The sequence below is a fragment of the Triplophysa dalaica genome, chromosome 3 (assembly GCF_015846415.1).
Source record: "Triplophysa dalaica isolate WHDGS20190420 chromosome 3, ASM1584641v1, whole genome shotgun sequence".
NCBI classification, from domain to species: Eukaryota; Metazoa; Chordata; class Actinopteri; order Cypriniformes; family Nemacheilidae; genus Triplophysa; species Triplophysa dalaica.
The window spans coordinates 20,307,260-20,322,340 of record NC_079544.1 but is presented as its reverse complement, the minus strand read 5'-3'; the positions used below and the strand labels follow the sequence as shown (position 1 = coordinate 20,322,340).

The 15,081-nt window shown below is 39.7% G+C and overlaps 1 protein-coding gene across 2 annotated transcripts; it reads right to left on the bottom strand.

Annotated features, from left to right (window-relative positions):
• Positions 1-3,004: 3,004 nt before the first annotated feature.
• On the bottom strand, positions 3,005-14,560 carry wdr47a (WD repeat domain 47a). 2 transcript variants are annotated; one of them, XM_056744670.1, is made up of 15 exons: positions 14,415-14,560; positions 13,212-13,382; positions 12,747-12,830; positions 12,133-12,217; positions 10,754-11,544; positions 10,358-10,475; positions 8,597-8,778; positions 6,773-7,015; positions 6,388-6,448; positions 6,120-6,277; positions 5,758-5,927; positions 5,417-5,587; positions 5,190-5,321; positions 4,769-4,987; positions 3,005-4,344 (listed from the first exon to the last, which is right to left on the bottom strand). In XM_056744670.1, exons 2-15 carry the CDS (start codon positions 13,367-13,369, stop codon positions 4,202-4,204), a joined length of 2,715 nt encoding a protein of 904 aa, XP_056600648.1. In that variant the 5' UTR covers positions 13,370-13,382; positions 14,415-14,560; the 3' UTR covers positions 3,005-4,201. The 2 variants fall into 2 exon arrangements, with proteins under 2 accessions (XP_056600648.1, XP_056600649.1); XM_056744671.1 differs by having other exon boundaries at positions 13,212-13,378.
• Positions 14,561-15,081: the final 521 nt, after the last annotated feature.

The following is a 15,081-nucleotide window of genomic DNA, read 5'->3' as shown; positions in this document are numbered from 1 at the left end:
CGCTGATGCTTACCGTGCCAGTGTAGAGGCACCGCTTAAGTATGTAAAAGGCAGAGTAAAAGCGCTGTAGTGCACTATAGCCTATGAACTTAACTGCACCCTCCAACTGTTTAGAGGAACTATTAAAGGTTTTGAGGCTGTAATAACGTTTATTTTTATATTACATAGGCTACTGGCTATCATTTCTTCAAATAATTCTTCTGAATGCCTGATTTGCAAATAAAGTTGATTAATTAGCTCTTTCCTTTTTGTTCTAGGATTTTAATGCCCATAATGAGCAAAATTTGGTAAAGCATGTTCACAATAAACATGTTGTCTGCACCTATATAAATAACACAGGCCCTAAGAATTTGTATAAACTAATTTGAAATTGCCACAGACACCCCCAAAGCATTCAAAGGTGTAATATAATGCATAGGACTTCTGCGTTTATGTTTAAATTTAGCCACACTTTTGAAACACTATAATATAAATGAATTTCACTCATTTAGGTATTAAGATTAAAAGTATATATTATGTTTAACCCATGTGATAAACTATAAACTCTTCTAAATATCTCCCTTTGTGTTAATTCATTCTTTAATATAATTTTTATTAATCTGTCAAATATTCTTTAATGCAGTGCATCACTGGACTTGTGTCTTTTTTGTTCCTTTTTATTTTCCTTGCAGAAATACTCAGAAACGAATTGAAATACATGTCATATTTATTTATGCAAGCTCTTGGCAAATCGATCCTCTTCAAACCGTCATCCTGGCGGACAGGGCGGAGCCTACGGCGGCGGAGGCGGGATGAGGTAGGTGGCGGCTGCCAGGTTGGCACACTGAAAGCAATATAAGTGATAGGCTGTCAGCAAAGCTGTAAAGTGATAGTAAAGCTTTGATTGGGTGAAACAGCATGAATGAATGACGTAACAAGTTCCCGATAGATTCCCACTTGCATTTATTTGGTAAAAAATACACTTATTTCGTGGGTGCAGGGGTCTAGGATAGGAGGGTTAGAATCAGTAGAGCTGGCATAATGTTTTGATGTGTCTGTTGCAAACTTCATCGTGCAAGCTTGATATGCCCTTACATTCAAATCAGAGATACAAACACTTACATTTGGCTATCACAGGGATGTAAGGATCATGTGTTCAGCTGTAACCACCTGTCAAAAACAATCATAGATGTTAGTTTAACCCCACATCCAGAAATGAGATTATAAACTGATTGTACACCTTAAATATACTTTACAATAGTTTTATTAAATGCTGTAAAATGCATCGCTCATTATAGTTCATGATATAAACTATGGGCCTAATGTTAAATTCATAGAGATACATCTGTTAATTGTGCATTGCCTGACAGATGAACATGTGTCACTGTTGAGTCTTACCGAGGTCTTTGAAGAGGTATGGTTCAGTTTCACGCAGGGCATCACAAAATGCTTTTTTAACCAAGTCTCCACCAGACTCCAGTGCTTCAAAAAGCTTTCTCATTTTATTTTGGTTGGTTGTTTCGGCTTTAATCTCCGAGTACTTTTCTTCATGCAGCATGTTTTGACTTTTTAAAACATCTGCCAGTGCCATCACCGATTGAACCCTTCCAATAAGCGATGCATAGTTCTTTAGCAAAAACTCTGAAATAAATACATACAGTGTTATACTGTTCAGCTTTGGATTTCAATTCCTTTTATTTATTTTCTATCAATTCATGCCTCATATAGATAATTTCTTGGTCAAGTTGCATTCCTTACAATTGCTTTGAAAACATGAATTGCCTGCAGAAAATCATGTGCCATAATAGTTCATTTAGTGTTGAAAAGACATTGAAACAGTAGAAAATTTAACGTTGTTTCGTTTTGCAAAAACAACTAATTCAGCATTTATGCAACATCGGTTTCTGACCGCACCCACTTTGAAAGTAAGACGGTGAAACAACGTCGCGATCTCAACGTTGATACAATTTGTCGAAAATCGAAACGCAATTGAACGTTTATTCAACGTTGGTCCTTGACGTTGAATCAACCGTGCAATGCCGGCTGGGTGTTGTTATTGATCGTGAACCATTCAAATAGTATGAAACGGAAAAACAACCATGATTTAATTCACTAAAACACAAAAATGTTTACTGAAGTAAAACTATGATAACCCAAAAAAGAAACGTTTTCAAAAAGCATATGCACCACGGTAACTACACTATTGCTACAAAAACAATAATTTTCTTGGATTATCATTATACATATTTTTAAAAGCAATATCAAGTTCAAGTTCAAGTGTGCTTTATTGTCAATTCTTCCACATGTACAGTACATACATACAGAGAATCGAAATTGCGTTACTCTCAGACCCTTGGTGCATACAAATAACATTAAAAACTGACAGTAGACGTTGAAATAAAGATAAATACGATTTAAAATATATAACTTTTGTTGTTTAATTACTTTTTAAACGGTTTAATACGTGTAATGCATACTGCACATAGGCCTAGTACAAAAACACGTTACACTAATATCAACTGATTCTACGCACAATACTTTTATATTTTGTGTACCTGTACAGGACAGCCGATTCTCCGTCGTGTTCCCGCTCATTGTTGTAGTGTTAGATCCGCGAAATAAAACTAAACATCAATCAAACGAGAACATTTAATTCTCAAATATGCAACACTATCAACACACGTAAACTATTTCACATCAAGAGATATGCGCGGGATTTCCGCTCGTAAAACGAAAGTAAGGGGGCTGGACCTATATGCTATTCTATACACATGCTCTACATTCAACAGTTTGTACATTAATAGCTTTCAGTATATTACTGCTTTTACAGTACACATGGTAGCTTCATATGTTTAAAAGGTTTAATAGCTACTGTATCCGATTTCTTTTTTTGCCAGAATTACATTTTCAAAACCATATTTGGAAACCGGAAAACTGGCAGACTACATGCACTGGACCCAGAGAAAGACTGCAGCATAAACATCCGATGTGACCTCATGAACTTGCAGTTTAGAACTACAGTAGATAGAGATGAAAGCTTTTATTTAGACATATCTGCAGGAACATTTAAAATAAATTTCCTTTAAACACTTTTGCGATGAATAGAGTCAGACAACACATTTCAGTATTATGATTTTAGTGACCGTTCATTAGCATAAATGTCAGTTTTAAAATTAACAACCATAAATAACAAAAATGAATGAGATTAAATAATCTAATCTACGTTACAAAATATACAATATGGACAAACCATAACAATGTGCAATTTAAACAAAATACAGGGCTATAAGAAACAAAAAAGTGCGAGGTTAAAATATCAACCGCCAAGTTTTGTGCTAAAAGTTTAACAGACCAATGTGCCATTGCCCAACACACTTAAGCATTACTGAATCAGATACACAAAAATCACAAATTCCTTCCATAAAATTATAATTCAAAATGTAACACTTTGCTCCATGCCATCACTGTAAGAGGCTCTCACTAGGGCGAGAGTCAAACAAAACATTTTAAATAACACTTCAAGGCCAGCCACTTTACACTGACTTCCCTTGATGTCTCACACAAACAGCTGAACTTTGATGTAGTATTTGCAGCAATTCATAAAATAATGTTCATATTTATCCAAACACAAGCATGGTCGCACCTGCCACTCAAACATTAGTTCACATGGTTTGCATTAGGATGTTACACATTACAAAGCAGTAACTTAAATAAAAAATACAGCAGGATGCTAAACATCAAGAAGTATTTAGAAAAGCTGGATTTAAACACGCAGGTATACAAGTGCTGTGAACTGCAGAGAGTGGATGTTTATGCAGGGTAGATGCAGACACTATAATCTGAGAAAGGCCACAGTACAGATCACATGCCATCGTTGAGTCTGTGTATCTGAGTTGAATGGATGAATGATGCAGTGTTTAATAAGAGTTATTTCATGAAATGGCTCAGGGAGCACACGTATAGCCAAGTATACTATAACACATCAAACCCAATATAGTTCAGGGTCATAACACACGCACACACTCGCAGGCACACACATACACACACCTAAAATATGTACCTAAATATAGCTTGCATTGATGATCACAGGGCCCAGGAAAAAAAAAACAGTACAAGTTACAGATAGACAACAAGCACACAGAGATTTGTTCAAAGAATGCCATAGACATACTCCTGCAGTGTGTGCGTGTGTGTGTTGTCGCCCTTGTTTTTGGTGCTGGCTCTACGTGGCCTGTGTCCAAAGTGTGACTGTGCGGTCGGCAGAAGATGAGAGGAAAGAGAGGTGGTGTGTGTGCCACCTGCACTGGATCACTTTATCAGAATGCTCGCCAGCTACAGTCAACGGCAGCGGTTTCGTCAGGTCCCCTGTGATAGCATAATTTCAAAAGGCATGGTTTAGATCTTTAAAGGGATAATCAACTTTTTTATTTATTTACCCTCGTCATGCCAAAGTAGATATCTTAAAAATTGACTTTGTTTCTATTTTTACCACAGAGATATAAAATATCTTGTTTTGTGTTCAACGGAAGAAGGTGTCAAGAGTCATACAACATGAGGGTGAATAAATGATGACAGAACCTTTTCCATTTTCTATAAACAAGAACAAGCATATTTTTTCACAAATTGTTTTCTTAAATATGAGTTCATATAAATTAAATATAAGTTTTACATCCATAAGCAAATATTATAAATACACATAAAAATAGTAGTAGCAGGTAATTTTAACATCTATATTATAAATGAAACTTAACAGCACTCAGAATAAACCAACAAACAGGTGACATCTCACCTTGCAGGTCAGTGACGATGACCTTATTGTCGTAGGATCCTGTAAGCAGGTAATGGGCCTCGGGTGAGAAGCGCACCGATCGGACGTCGCTGGAGTGCGGCCGGTACGTCTGAACCATGCGTCCACCTCTGATGTCATACAGCATACAGGAGCTGTCCTCCTGCCCCGTTGCCAGCAAACGTCCGCTCGGGTCAACCGCTACTGATGCCACAGGGCTGCCTGTCATATCACACACAATAGGATCACATGACCAAACATTCACAGTGACAAGCCATTACACTTATATATCAAGACTTGAAACTGAAAATCCAAGGACAATATTTATGTTGTAAATTCCACCATTTTAAACCATCTAGTCACCATATTAATGATTATCTTGGTCATTGAAAGACAAGATGCTGAAAGAGATGTTGAAGCTCACCTGAGCCATGAAAGGCCGTCCCTACCACTCTTACACAGCTGGGTACTCGCAGGTCCCAAAAACGCACCGTCTTATCCTGAGATCCAGATGCGATCATCCAACCCCCCCACGTGTAGAGAGAAAGGATATGACCTGACCACAGACAAATCAAAGGACTCAGAAATATTTTGTTTGCAGGGACGTGGAATGCTTGCCATCCCTTTAGATCTTTGTGTGTGATTTTGTACCCGTGTGTCCACTCAGTGCGTGCAGACCCTGTCCTCTTTGGCAGTCCGTTGTGTAGATGTTACAGTCTCCAGCACCAGCGCTGATTAAAATGGCTCCTCCGCTTTCAGGACCCTCCATAAACGCCAAGTCTCTGATAGTCCCATCATGCATGCTGAACTCCAGATCTGGACCTGAAGCAGAGAGAAAACATTATTAATATTCATGTAGCCCAGCTGGCTGACCATGACCCAAACTACACCAAAGTCAATCCTGGACATTGACATGCACTGCACATCCTGGTAACATATTTACATTCAGACATGCAATATGTGTAGTGCATAGGAAGCTCTATATCTCTCACCTGTAGCATTGCATGTTTCAGGGTTGAAGGGCAGCACTTTGACGTATTTGTCGTTGGATCCGGTGGCCAGTAACTGACCACAGGGGCTCCATGCCACACAATATATGGAGCCTTTGTGATGCTTGTTTCTCTTAAAGCGGATTTCTGGAGTATTGCTTGCTCCCGAGCCGCTAAAACAAGACAACAAAACAACCACAGCGCACATCAAAATCTTGTGTCATCTTCTAAACACATTTTATCACTACTTTGTCATTTACAATGATCCCTCACCTTTAACACGTTTCAATGTCTTTTTCCAGTCAGATATCAAAACAAAACACACAAACAAAGCAATTTACAGTTGGTATAAGAGCTGAGCTGACCTTGTATCCAGTGTATCAGGGTAGGCACACACAGACAGCGTCTTAGAGTTTGAGCCGACAGCATATAACGCTCCTGTGGGGTGGAAGGCCACTGCACGCACCGCTTGTGTGTCCTCCAGGGTGTTCACCATTACATACCTGGCTTTAGACTTCTCTTTCTGAAGCACATGAACAGAAACATCTTCGGTCAGTGCATTACTATTTAGGATTTTTTGCTAGATTAGATAGTTGTACATGATATGTATGTTAGTTGTAGGGGGCGCTGTACCTCTGGGCCCTTAGAGCAGGTCAAGCTGCTGTTATTCTGTTCTGTCGGGTCCTTCTGAGAACTGCAGAAAACAAACTGTTGTTAAGACCCTCATCCACTGACCCATGTGTAACCAACTCCCATGTGACTAACTCTAACTTTATATGATATTATTTTATGTAATGATTGATAACGAACAATGTACCATCATGTATTGAAAAAAAAACCCTGACAGGGTGATCACCACTGATGGAAAGATTTGACACGTTCCACACTATCCTAATTACACGACTATTTAGCAAATGATAAGAAAAAAAAGACTTCAGCATTGTTGCATGATTATATACAGTACCTGAAATAAACACAAAGAACAAAAGTACCAGGATAATATCTTGTGACCTCTCACCTCTGGGGCAGCACAGGTGACTGGCTGGGGGGAGGTAAGACTGTCTCTCCGGCTAACCTCTGTGGAGTGCTGGTGACCACGTCAATGGCTCCACTACCTTCTACTTGTGTGTGTGGTGTGGCCGAAGCTTCTCCTGATACACTGTTGTTATTACTGGCCCCATTACATTGCTGAGAGAGAATCTGCACTTCTTCTCCCAAATCATCCATTCCAACATTCAGCTCCTCCAGCCTTTGAATAGACCTGCAAACACACAAAAAACTCCCTTAGATTCTTTTTAACAATGCGGACGAGCTCCCATTTATTCCAGGCTTTCTTTGGGATGCTTTCTTAATTATTCCGTTCATGTCATTGCATCACAAACATTTGGTTTCTTTTAATACAAAACCAATTTTATTCAATAAACATTTGCGTAAATAAATGTTTGCCAACAAAGCGAATTTCATTCATTTAAGCAAAGCTCTTGAGAATAAAACCGTAGTTATTTTAAAGTTCGCTTTGTTACACCAAAAGATGCTTGAGGGATTTAAGACACTACTAACAGACTAAATATAAATGTTCGAGCGGTCTTAAAAATAAGTTGCCCTGACATCTTAAAATATGTAAGTATCATTGTTCTGTTCCAAGATGAACACCAGCAATGTTTTATTCTATTTTACTTTTAGGATATTTATGTCATTTTTAAGTCCTATATGATTCACTTTGATCAAAAGACTTCCTTAGGAAACTTTATATTTCATCACAGCTGATTTTTATATTTGTTCATTACACACACAAACTAACCCTTGAATATATACCAAAATGTTTCCTTAGGGACTCCTCCATCCTCGCTTCACCATCTGTATGGGTTCATCTCATTAACTTTTCATCCCTCCCTCTAAATCTCTGCCTCCCCCCATGTGTATATTAACACCCGACAGCATAGTAACCACAACCGGTCATTACCCTTTAGTCAAGGGGGGATTTGTTCAAAAACCCATGAAGCAGGTGGCATTAGACCAGTGTGCACAATGTAAAAATCATTTTTATTTCTGAAGCCCCATAATAAACTAAAAAAGAAAACTGTTAAACTTATGTGTTCAACTTATTCTTATAAATTCTGTAAAGATTGTCTTGACAGAACAATGAATGATTGTGTGTGCCTGTCCCCCCTCCTGTCTGACACGGTGCATTATGCACGGCTCTGACATCATCAGTGGAACGGCACGGTTTCAAAACCTCACTTTGTTGTGATTCTGTTTGAGGATTTCTCTGTAACCACAGCAACAAAAACAAAGACTTTTCAGTGCTGAGCAGGAGGGGAGGGTCTTAAAGTGACCTCATTTCCTGTTAAGTTTATTAAAAAGGGAAAAGGAGGGGAGACACATGAATGGTTTCCTTGACCTTCTGACGAGGTCCACCACCATCAAAGAGTTTATTTTTGTATATGAAGTTTTGCACTAAGGCAGGGGTCATGATATAGCCACCTGGTCCACCCATAGAAACATTGCCCAGGGCCCTGTGAATACTCTGTTGGTAGCTTAAACAACGACTATTCAAATGTGTCGAATATAAAACAGGTCTCAGAATTTGCGGATGTATATATGTGTCCCGAGGGAACTCCACCCACTTCCAAATTCCTGGCCACACCCTGCACCATCTGGACTCTGTCATCACATTAGCTTTTTACTTGATATTCAAACTTCCCTTTTCTTTTATATCTCTCAGCATCAGATATCAACTCCTTCCTGCGTATTTGGATTGCAAACCAATTGAAGTTTACAAATACACACTGACTTCTGAGCTAAGGAAGTGATGATGTTGATAATGCACAACTTTTCTGACCTGGAGAGGAAGGTCTCTGTGAGGTTGTGCTCAGCGGTGGGTGGGGCCTCGTGCTGCTGGACTCCGCCCTCCCGTAACATCTGCTGGTAGAGCTCCCTCTGCTGCTGCTTCTGTTCTAGATGCTGTTGCACACGTAGACGCTGGCGGTAAAACTCCTGAAACTGCTCTGTGGAGTCCCGCAGCTACAGACAAACACAAGACATTCTATCATGGTGAAGACAATAAACACCTCACCTCACAGACTGCTACTGTAATGTATTTAAGATCCAGTCAGGGAGGGAACTGTGAAATTGTGACTCTGACTCACACACTCTTAAAACTACAAAATGCACCTCTGACATCAACACATACAGTACAAACTTATACCACTACACATTACCGTTCCACATTATGATATTTCCAGCTCATCCTTTTAACTTCTCTCACTGCACAAAATAAACCTTGATTACAAGGTACAATCATACAAATTGCTAATCATATTCTGATGAAGGTAAGATGATCTAAACATCTATTTACAAATATAATTTAAAATATATGCTGCATACAGTTTACATATGACATCAAAGTGAGTAACAAAATCTACATAGTCAGTTCATAAGTTATAAAATCAAACGTCTGTTTTTCAAAGAACATTTTGATTTATTCTGTGGCACAGCCTCCCTGCAATGCCTCTTATGGCCCACTGGGGGGCTCTGGCCTAGTGTTTGGAAGCACAGGTTTAGATCCCTCCTCACAAAATCTCCATCAGACAACATTCTAGAAGCTTTTTCTATTACCTCACAAACACATTCCTAGCAACCGTCGACAACCAATCAAAGCTCACAGGAACTACAAAAGCTGGCCAGTTATTTATGAGCCTGCTGTTTATGAAGGGGGTGGCTGGCAAATAGCTGAGACTGCACATGCAGAATTCTAATGCTAAAAAACACCAACAAAGCCTGTTTATAATAACAGTCTGCAGCAATATATCAAGAATCTGGAATGCTAATCTACACTCACCTAAAGGATTGTTAGGAACAACATACTTATACTGTGTTTGACCCCCTTTCGCCTTCAGAACTGCCTTAATTCTACGTGGCATTGATTCAACAAGGTGCTGAAAGCATTCTTTAGAAATGTTGGCCCATATTGATAGAATAGCATCTTGCAGTTGATGGAGATTTGTGGGATGCACGAAGCTCCCGTTCCACCACATCCCAAAGATGCTCTATTGGGTTGAGATCTGGTGACTGAGGGGGCCATTTTAGTACAGTGAACTCATTGTCATGTTCAAGAAACCAATTTGAAATGATTCGAGCTTTGTGACATGGTGCATTATCCTGCTGGAAGTATCCATCAGAGGATGGGTACATGGTGGTCATAAAGGGATGGACATGGTCAGAAACAATGCTCAGGTAGGCCGTGACATTTAAACGATGCCCAATTGGCACTAAGGGGCCTAAAGTGTGCCAAGAAAACATCCCCCACACCATTACACCACCACCATAATTGCATTAATGAGAAATTGAACAGGTGTTCCTAATAATCCTTTAGGGGAGTGTATATATTGTGCAACATTTTAAATATGCATTGACTTACAACATGTAGAAGCAAAGAGATGGGCATATTGCCTTTTAACTATGATGCAAAGGAAAATCTCTCACATCATACAGTAACATGTAAATAACAAGAACAATATACAACTAATTTGGGAGTCATTAATCGAAATTGGAGAAGATTGTTAAGAAGATTAATTAATAGCTTTGACAAATGACAGAATACCTCATTCTTCTCTGCAGAACCTGGTGCTGAGGCGTCCTGACCCGGGGCAGATGCCGGGCGAGAGTTTTGAGGAACAGGTGAGCTCAACATTTTATCAGATGGAGTCTCAGTTCTCGAGCTGCAAGACCAGAGAGTTTACATTATTATCTTAAATAACACCCGCTTTCTGAACTGGTTCTGATCTGAGCATTGGTCGTTCAGCCCCACCCAAGGACATTATTTAGAGTCTTTATCATGTCACACACTACCATATTTTCACAAGGTTTAACACTTCATTAATAACATTTAATAACCCCTAATAACACTTCATTAAATTGAGATGAAAATGTTGTGTGCTCGTAAACATTGTATGATCTTCCAGTGCAGATATTTAAGTGTGTAACAAGTGATGATTACCTATCAGGTGACTCCTCAAAGATGCTGTGACATCCTGAATTGTCCATCATCACACTACGGTTCAGGTGCTGAAAGTTAGCAAACGAGTGCGACATGGGCGAGGTTTTCCCTCCGTTTGTACCTGGTCCTCTCTTGTCCTGCCCAGACAGGCCGTAGGACAAACCATCCAGCGCCGGGTTTAGAGAGCGGGACATGTAGGTGTCGGCGGACTGCGGGCGTCGCAGAGGAGAGGCGGGGTACGGGGAGAGCTTACTGATGAGTGGAGTGAGCAGGTCGGCGTAACCGGTCTTGGCAGGTTTCGCAAGACGATCTACGTGGATGCTGAGCATCTTCTGTTCAAAAGCGCAGGAGAAGACGTTGGGCGACAGGTTCTGGAGCCAAGAGAGCATACTGAGGTCTAGGTCATCACAGCCGTTCCCACACAACATGTCTATACCCAGAAGAACCTCGCTCTCAGTGATCTCCTCTCCGGTGGCTTTGCTCTGACAGAATTCTACACAACACTCATATAAGACACCTTTGATCAAAAGCTGGGAGAGGCGATTGGAGCTGGCGCGAAACCCCGCCTCGCTCAGCTTACGATCTGCCGGGATGAACTCCGCCACCATACCGCAGGCCTCCTCGAAACACTGGACGCGTGCCGTGCTGGGGTTCCAGTCTTTAAACTCAGAGTGGTTGGTGAGGCGGGGCAGCGTCAGGAGCAGACAGAGCTTACTGTAATCGTCTTTAGATGAACAAAACTCTTCCAGAGCATGGAGACACTTCACAGCCTCCTGCATGGTCAGCTCCAACTAAATTGTGCATCAAAAGAATGTTGATCAGACCGTTCTGCAACAAAACTTTGTTTTCTGAGTCTGAATCACAAAAAGCGAACGCATCCCTCAAACAAAAGTGCATCGTGTTTAATTCTGATTGGCCGATCAAAACATTCCAAGGTCAGTTTAGGGCTGTCACACGATTAATCACATCCAAAATAAAGGTTTGTGTTTACATAAAATATGTCTGTGCACTATGCATATTAATTTTGTATTTATAAACACACACACAGATAGATATTTAGTAAATATTTATATTTATATATTTATTTATAATTTAAATTAAATTATATATAAAAGTTTATTTTATATAAATAATTGTTTGACAGCCCTAGGTCAGTAATAACCCAATAATTGTTTCAGCTATAACAAATGAATGGCTGTTCATTATACCTATGATAAAGATGCAGACTAATTTAAACATTTCTATTATTTTCAGAAGAAGTGAAATATTAAGAAGTAAATAAAGCAGCCACGTCATAACAGACTTAATGAATCAGAGATGACATGTGACAACTCATCTGATACGACACCGGTTACCACGGTGACGCTGTTGCCACTTACGTGCTGTGGCTCATCTTCAGCAGACATGGCATTATTTACACACAAAGCTTCTAGAAACTTTTGCTTCAGAACAATGTAGCGGAACCTAAGAGGAGAGAATATATGTCAGAAATAGTCTAAAGATGAAAAACTGCAACAGTGTCCAATTTATTCGAAATGTGTTTCACAAGTTTAGTTGCTCATCCAATCTTATGATGGTGAATGAATTAAGTCTTGGCTAAAGCTATGAGCTAGCCCCCTGGGCTAATAAATTGGATTAAAAGAAATTATTTTTGGTCACGTGATGAGTCGAGGTGGCAGAGGAATGCCCGAAAAACTGTCGCAAGACAGGTGTGCAGCCGGTACTGTAGGTGGTTGTTTAAATACGCTTGAAAAATGATTGACGGACCACATAATCAAATTCCTCCCACCTTTGCTAAGAACTTTATAAGTAATAATTTTAGTTTTTAATTCTTAATAATTTAATTGTATTTTTAAATATAACATTCAGGCTACATATCTTGAAAACCTTTAAAGTGATTAAGATTAAAATAGTCTAAAATCAAAATGAATTGAGGTCTCCAATATAAACACTTATTGGATTTGTTAATCAGTTCGATGAGCGGATGTCTGACCTCTTTCTGTCAAATTTATCCAGACTTTCGAGCGGCTGAATGAACTGCAGCACTTCATCCCACTGTCCATCTAGAATGAGCTGCCTGTATGGGTGAAAGAGAAAGAGTCTAAACTTAGAAAGTGTGGCTAGACACATTGACTCATAGCATATTCAAGGTTCAAGGCCAACAAGTAATTCAGACAAATTTAGACTACACTACCAACCACGGTAGTACCTTAGTTTTGTTTGACACCGTTGTACTGGCACGTATTTACAATGGTACATAAAAACCAATTATTCATCTTCACACAGTATGTATAAAAGTATTCATTACACAATATAAATACCACAGTATTGTGAATTAATTTCTTAAGAACAATGAAACATAAGATAGAAGTGGAGAAACATTTTAATAATTCTGTCAACACACAGCTCTTCCTCTCCTCTACCTGAGCATCAGGTCTGACTGTAGTGTAGGTCATACCTGAGAAAAAGCATGTCATCGGAATAAAGGCCATTGATGACCCCGCTCTCCTTCTCCAGGGCTAGCATGCTTATGTGCAGCTTACGCGAGTTCAGAAAGTCCAGCATCACCTTAATGATCTCCACTTCCTTCACGTTTATGATCTCCTCAGCCGTCATGGTGGCAAGCTGTCTGAGAACGGGCACAAAACAAAGAGCACATCCATTTAGCATTCACTTATTAAAAACAAGGGGTGAGAACTCTGTAAAGGCCCGCACAATGGTTAAATATAAAGGGGAAGGGACACGTTTTGTTGTCCACCGACACTAATGGGTTACTTGGACCTTAGTGGCCCACTATGTTGAATAGCTCCGGACAACATTACCAGTCTTTTCTTTGGCTGACCCACCTTTGATTTTATTAGCAAGGCATCCTCAACCACTACAGAACATCAAGCCAAAAGAAGAGTGGGATTCAACATAACACGGAACTTTAAAACTACATAAAGTATAACTCTGATATACGTATTGTTTTATTAGTAGCTCTAAAAGAATGCATTATGACATCTGAGGACATAATGATAACCCAGAGGGCACATCACACCAGAAAAAGCACATGTACTGTAAACAACACAAGAATGGGAGGAGCCCTGACATTCCACCTGCCTGTTAAACCAAAACAGCCTGTTCTTCAATATTATTCTTCATATTAAGCAAGTGTGTTCCTTTCATTGTCTTACATCAAGTACCTAATACAAAACTATTGTCGATTTTTCATCTGATCAGTATGTTTGCGGTTAAAGAAGCATTATTATAATCCAGATTGACCTTTTCTTTAAACACAATGACATTTGTTGTATTTATTCTCAGCTTTACTAATGCTGTAAAGAATTGAAACTACACCCAAACCTCGACCATGAGATTTGCTTTCTCATGCTTTACCACCGCTAGACCCGCATGGGTCCGTTACAACGCATCTATGTGAACGAGCACAGGGGCCGCTTACACAGAACAGAACATGTGCTGGATAAACCACATCACATCAAACACTTAATTCACTGTCAGACTTAAGAAACTAACGGCAGACGTGAACATCCACCCGGGTTACATCTCGAGAACAGAGGGTGGAGAGAGTGTGTCATCCGGGCGGAGGAGCAGCCTCACCGGCCTCGCCTTTTCTCAAAACAACGCGATAAAAGGCGCAAAACATCTATTTAAATCTCACCTGGTGATCTCTACATATACGCGAAGTGCAGAAATCCTCTGCGGACGTGTTGAGAGTGTTTGACAGACGATGTGATGTATTTGTTCCGTTGGTCGTAGCGCGAGCAGCTCTTGTTGTCTGCGGCGCTCGCTGGTTGTCAAGCGCGAGCTTCCTCTGTGCGCCCCACCAATCCGTGCACACGCACGCGAGGCCGCACGTACCGCCCAGTCCCGTTCATGTGCGCGTTATTTAACAGCGAGGCTCAATGGGGATTAGTAATTAGCAGTGTTTGAACGCATTATAGTCATATATCTGGCTTAATGTAAATCTAAAATATAAGGTCTATAACACGATGTATGAATACTGTACGTTGTGGTTGACGGCTTTATGTGTTTATCATATATACAGTAAGTTTCCATTGCGTGTAAAATGTAGAAATGAAGATATTGTAATGAACGTTTGTAAATGAGCCATTTTGGTCACCATTGACTCCCATAAGATGACAAAGACTTCTATGGGAGTCAACGGTGACCCAAAATGGCTTAGTTACAAACGTTCATTACAATATCTTCATTTTTGTTAAGCACAATAAGAAATGTATACAGTTGAGGGTGAGCAAATTATGTCAAACTTTTCATTTTTGGATAAACTATAGCTTTAAGAAATAATCCCACCCTGAGAAATGTTC

What these genes read in the sequence shown, in the direction of transcription:
- wdr47a (XM_056744670.1), bottom strand. Translation starts at nt 13,369, where the DNA reads ATGACGGCTGAGGAGATCATAAACGTGAAGGAAGTGGAGATCATTAAG. An exon ending in GATGACATGCTTTTTCTCAG is followed by an intron (nt 12,831 to 13,211) that starts GTATGACCTACA and finishes TCACCCATACAG; the next exon opens with GCAGCTCATTCTAGATGGAC. An exon ending in ACAGAGACCTTCCTCTCCAG is followed by an intron (nt 7,016 to 8,596) that starts GTCAGAAAAGTT and finishes GTGTGTTTGCAG; the next exon opens with GTCTATTCAAAGGCTGGAGG.